The sequence below is a fragment of the Plasmodium falciparum genome, assembly GCF_000002765.6.
Source record: "Plasmodium falciparum 3D7 genome assembly, chromosome: 9".
Classification (NCBI taxonomy): Eukaryota; Apicomplexa; class Aconoidasida; order Haemosporida; family Plasmodiidae; genus Plasmodium; species Plasmodium falciparum.
Genome location: NC_004330.2, coordinates 1,162,501 through 1,167,500, shown reverse-complemented (window position 1 = coordinate 1,167,500; position 5,000 = coordinate 1,162,501). Strand labels below are relative to the sequence as shown.

At 14.5% G+C, this 5,000-nt stretch overlaps 2 protein-coding genes across 2 annotated transcripts in view; both read right to left on the bottom strand.

Moving 5' to 3' along the window:
- Window positions 1-2,025: 2,025 nt before the first annotated feature.
- PF3D7_0929100 (conserved protein, unknown function) lies at window positions 2,026-3,931 on the bottom strand (the record flags this gene model as incomplete). Its single annotated transcript, XM_024473207.1, has 6 exons — window positions 2,026-2,170; window positions 2,334-2,374; window positions 2,565-2,610; window positions 2,745-2,845; window positions 3,044-3,706; window positions 3,902-3,931. 6 exons carry the CDS (start codon window positions 3,929-3,931, stop codon window positions 2,026-2,028), a joined length of 1,026 nt encoding a protein of 341 aa, XP_024328913.1.
- A 1,030-nt stretch (window positions 3,932-4,961) lies between these two features.
- PF3D7_0929000 (transcription initiation factor TFIID subunit 7, putative) overlaps window positions 4,962-5,000 on the bottom strand; it is a gene marked incomplete at both ends in the record, with an annotated part of 1,460 nt that continues 1,421 nt past the window's right edge. The window contains one exon of the mRNA XM_001352124.1: window positions 4,962-5,000. This exon is cut by the window's right edge and continues 1,012 nt beyond it. Within this exon, the coding sequence (XP_001352160.1) occupies window positions 4,962-5,000 (39 nt within the window).

Below are 5,000 nucleotides of genomic sequence, written 5' to 3'. Positions count from 1 at the left end.
AATGTATATTTGTATAATATATATTTAAAATTTATGTTACAATTTTGTAAGAGCATAATCTTTTTTTTTTTTTTTTTTCTTCTTTTTATCTTTAATTACTAATATGAATTACAATAAAATAAAATATTATATATATATAATATAAAATATACAAATAAATATATATTTATATATATATATATATATATATATATATAATATAATTATACATATAATAATACTTTGAAAAAATTTTGCAACTTTTATAAAAAAAAAAAAAAAAAAGATATAAAATGATATAATAATAAGGTATTATAAAAAATAAATAAAGATATTTTAAATTACTTTTAAATCTTTATAAATATATGAATAAAAAATCATATCCATATAAATAATCTCTTTTAACTTTTATCGTTTTTCTTGATTCTCATTAAAAAGGAAAAATAACATAGAAATATTTTCATTTCAATCTAAAATATCAATTTATAAAAATACATAAATAATAAAAAAAATATATAATTATATATAAATTACATATTATATATTATATATATATATATATATATATAAATATATATAATACTTATAAATATAATGTTATATATTTTGTTTTTTATTTTCTTCTACCTTATTTATTTTTTTTTTTTATATATTTATATTTTTTTTTTAATAAAAAATGTAAAAAAAAAAAAAAAAAAGATTATATTTTTTTCTCGCATAAAACTTTCTTCTTCATTAGGATGTTTTTATTAATAATATAAATTTTTTTAAAATATATATAATAAATTATATTTGTAAATATATATATATATATATATATATATATAATATTTATATATATAGTATATATAATTTAAATTTTTTTTTTTTTTTTTTTAATATATATATATTTTTTTTTTGCACAACATGGGGAAAAAAAAAAAGAGTATAAAATTTATTTTTTAAATATATTTTATTATATATTTAATGAAGGAAGAAAATATTATATAAAATATTACATTTATATGAATTTGTTAAATGTATTATATAAAATAATTATTTTTTATATACATGTTATTCAAGTATTAATATTTATTCATATAATATAGAATATATATATATATATATATATAATATAATATTTATATATTATATTATTGTTATATTTAATATATATATAAAATAAATGATTTTAATACGTATTAAGATGCGTACATATAACGATAATTTTATAATATTAAATTTTTTTATGTATTGATATAATATATATATAATATAATTAAGAAGAATATATTTTTATAATAATTATATTATATATATATAATAATATTATAATATATTATTATATATTGATACTTGAATTATTCGACAAAATAAAAAAAGTAGAACCCTAAAAATTTATAAAAAATGAATACATTTTCTTTTCTTTTCTTTTGTTTTCATTATATATTTTTTACATTATGTATAAATATATATTTATTTAAGTGTTGTATATATAATAATGTAAATATTGTGTTTCTAAGAACTTTCAAAAATAAGAAAAAAAAAATATATATTTTTATACACTATTTTATTGTTCATTAAATAAACATATATATATAAATGTATATATGTTCATTTATTGTTTATACAAATAGTAAAAAGAAAAAAATATTAACTTTAAATAATTCATTTAAAAAAAATATAAGAATATAAATGGCACATATAAATATAAATATATATATATATATATATATATATATATATTAATAAAATGCGGATAGGTTTGTTTTTTTTTTATTTTTTTTATTTTTTTTTTCATAAAAAAGAAATATATATTATATATATATATATTTATACAAAATATATGAGAACAATAATAAAAATGTGGGATTTATATTACTTTTGATAATTTGTTAAAATACAATATATTTTTAAAAATATAAGAAAATACGACATTATAATATTATATATATATTTATACATATTTATATTTTTCATTTTAATTTTATGAGTATAAACTATAATAGATTAAGACAACTATAATTATTCCGATTGTTTATATTTGTAATATATTACGTTTTATGTTTATACATTTAATAACATAAACCTTTTGTACACACTTCTATTACCTTTTTCATTAGAACTTTTAGATAAGTTATCATTCATTTGTTTCTTATGTTTTATAATGTGGTCATATCTTTCTCTCAATTCATTCAATTCTTTATTTAATCTGTTAAATAATGAAATATCAAATGAATATGTATAATTTTTTCTTTTTTTTATTCTGATATAATTCACCACATTTATTACATACACATAAAAATAAATAAATAAATAAATAAATATATATATATATATATATATATATTTATATCTTTCATTTCCTTTCTTACTTTATTTTTTCTATGCTGTCATGTAATTTACCTATGAGGTACTATAAAAAAAAAAAAAAAATATTAAAAATAGCTAGTCGAAATAGCCATTATTGGAATAATTCTCAAAAATGAAAAAAAAAAAAAAAAAAAAGATTTTATAAAAATACAGTCTTTTAAAATTAGAGTTACATATTAAAGATAATTTTGTTCATCTTATATATTTATACGAATATGCAAATTTTTTTTTACCTCATGATAATTTAAGTTGGTTAAAAATTCATTTAAATAAATTCCCCTAAAAAAAAGAAAAAATATAAAATAATCACACACAAAAAAAAAAAGAAAAATATACATATATATTTACATATATACATATATATTTATATGTATGATCTACAATTTTGTCCATTGCTATCCTTTAATTTCTACTTATTGATATTATTAAGAGAATTGTAATAATTCAGCTCAATCTTTTTTATTTCCTTCATCAACTTTTTATCTCGATATTTAATGCACCTGGAAAATAACACCTACAGAAAAATATAGAAAATACATATATATTTAAGGTTGAAGTAACACAATATATGTAATATTTTCATATAATTTTTCAGACACCTTAATTTGATATATTATAATTTCAAAGATTTATTAATATATAAATATATATATATATATATATATATATTTTTTTTTTTTTTTTTTTTTTTTTTTTTCTTTTTAATTCTTACGTAATGAGGTTTACATGTGTGCAAGCGTGTATATTTATACTTTTTGCTTTGAACATTTTTTTCATATTTTTTGATAACACATGTATCCAAGTTATTATAATAATTTAAACATAAATTAACATATGTCTTTATTTCATTTCCTTTTTTGTGATTTGTTAAAATATTATTTTGTTGCAATATATAATTTGAAATATTCTCATCTGTATATATATTATTTGTATGATTATCATATAAATAATTATTATCATATGACATATGAACATATTTATCTTCATATTTTTCATTCTGACGGTTATTATTAATTATTAATTTATTTTTATAAATATTCCTTGAATCATTAATATTATCTTTTTCATAAGTTTGATATAAGTCTACTACATTCAAATTATTCTTTAAAAAAATGTCTTCTTTTGTCTCATCATTATAATCATGATGACATGGTTGTTCTGCTTCAAGTTTATCAGTTTCTTCATTTTCTACTATCATATCGTTTGGGTATTCATCTTGACCTTTTTTGCTATTCGTTTTTTTCTTTTCTTCTAATATGTAATTAACGTAACGAGGTTTAAGAGGAAGATTAATTTTGTAAATATAACTATGCAAGTCGTTCAAATTATATCCATATCTTTTTTCGAAAATGCTAATATTTTCCTTGTTCTTATTCTAAAAGGGTGGGGGGAAAAAAAAAGAAAAAAGATTACATTTAAAATTGTACTCTGATAAGGTAATAAATGAAACATATCATATATAAAATAAATATATTATATATATATACACACATATATATATATATATATATATATATATATATATATATATTTAAATATTTATGAATATTCTCTTTAAACTTATTACTACCTTGTCCTTAAACCCCATGGCATTCCCCATGATTCATACAAACATAAGTAAAAATAATTAATAATATGTTATTATAATGTTATAATTTTTTTTTTTTTTTTAACTGTTTTTCATTTTATTAAATTATTCATATATATATATTTATATATATATATATATATATATATATATATATATATTTATTTATTTATTTATATTCTGAATTGTTCAGAATAATTATGAACATGTTCATAAAATTATGGGTCACAAATAAATGGCTATTTATTATTTATAAAGAATAAAAGATACAATTCAGTATATATCTTTTTTTTCTTTTTTTTTTTTTCTAACATGTTAAAAATGAAAATGTGTGTAATATTTATATGTACATAATAAAATATATATGAATAATTGAAAAGATGAAATGCATAAATAAATATACAAATGCTTGAACTACAAATAATTTTTATAAATCTATAATATATAATATGTAATATATAATAAATTAAATTTTTAATGTGATTATACGAAAATATATAAAGTTAAATTATTTTTTATACAGTGAACAATGTATTAATTCATTATGAGAAATATGTGTAATAGGATATAATCTCAAAACTTTTAAGTAAAAAATATAAAAGAAAGAAATAAAAGCATATGGTTGGCTTGAACATTTTAATTTATTATTATTATTATTTTTTTTTTTTTTTTTTTTTTTTACAAACAAAATTGATGATGTTGCGTAATACAACATATATAAATGTTATCCTTAAATAAAATAACAGATGTACAAATAAAAAATGATAACATTATGACATTATATTATATAATATTATATTAACACAAAAAAAATAAAATATAAAAATATAAATATATAGATATATAGATATATAAATATATATAGATATATACATATACATATATTTATATATATATATATATACATATGCAAACAATTAAGGTATATAATCAAAGAGTCAAAAAAAAAAAAAAAAAATACTTATACATATATTTATACACATATATTTATATACATATATTTATATACATATATTTATATATATATATATGGGCACATATATTACTTCTTTTGTAAATAATATGTGCCGCCCAGTAATAA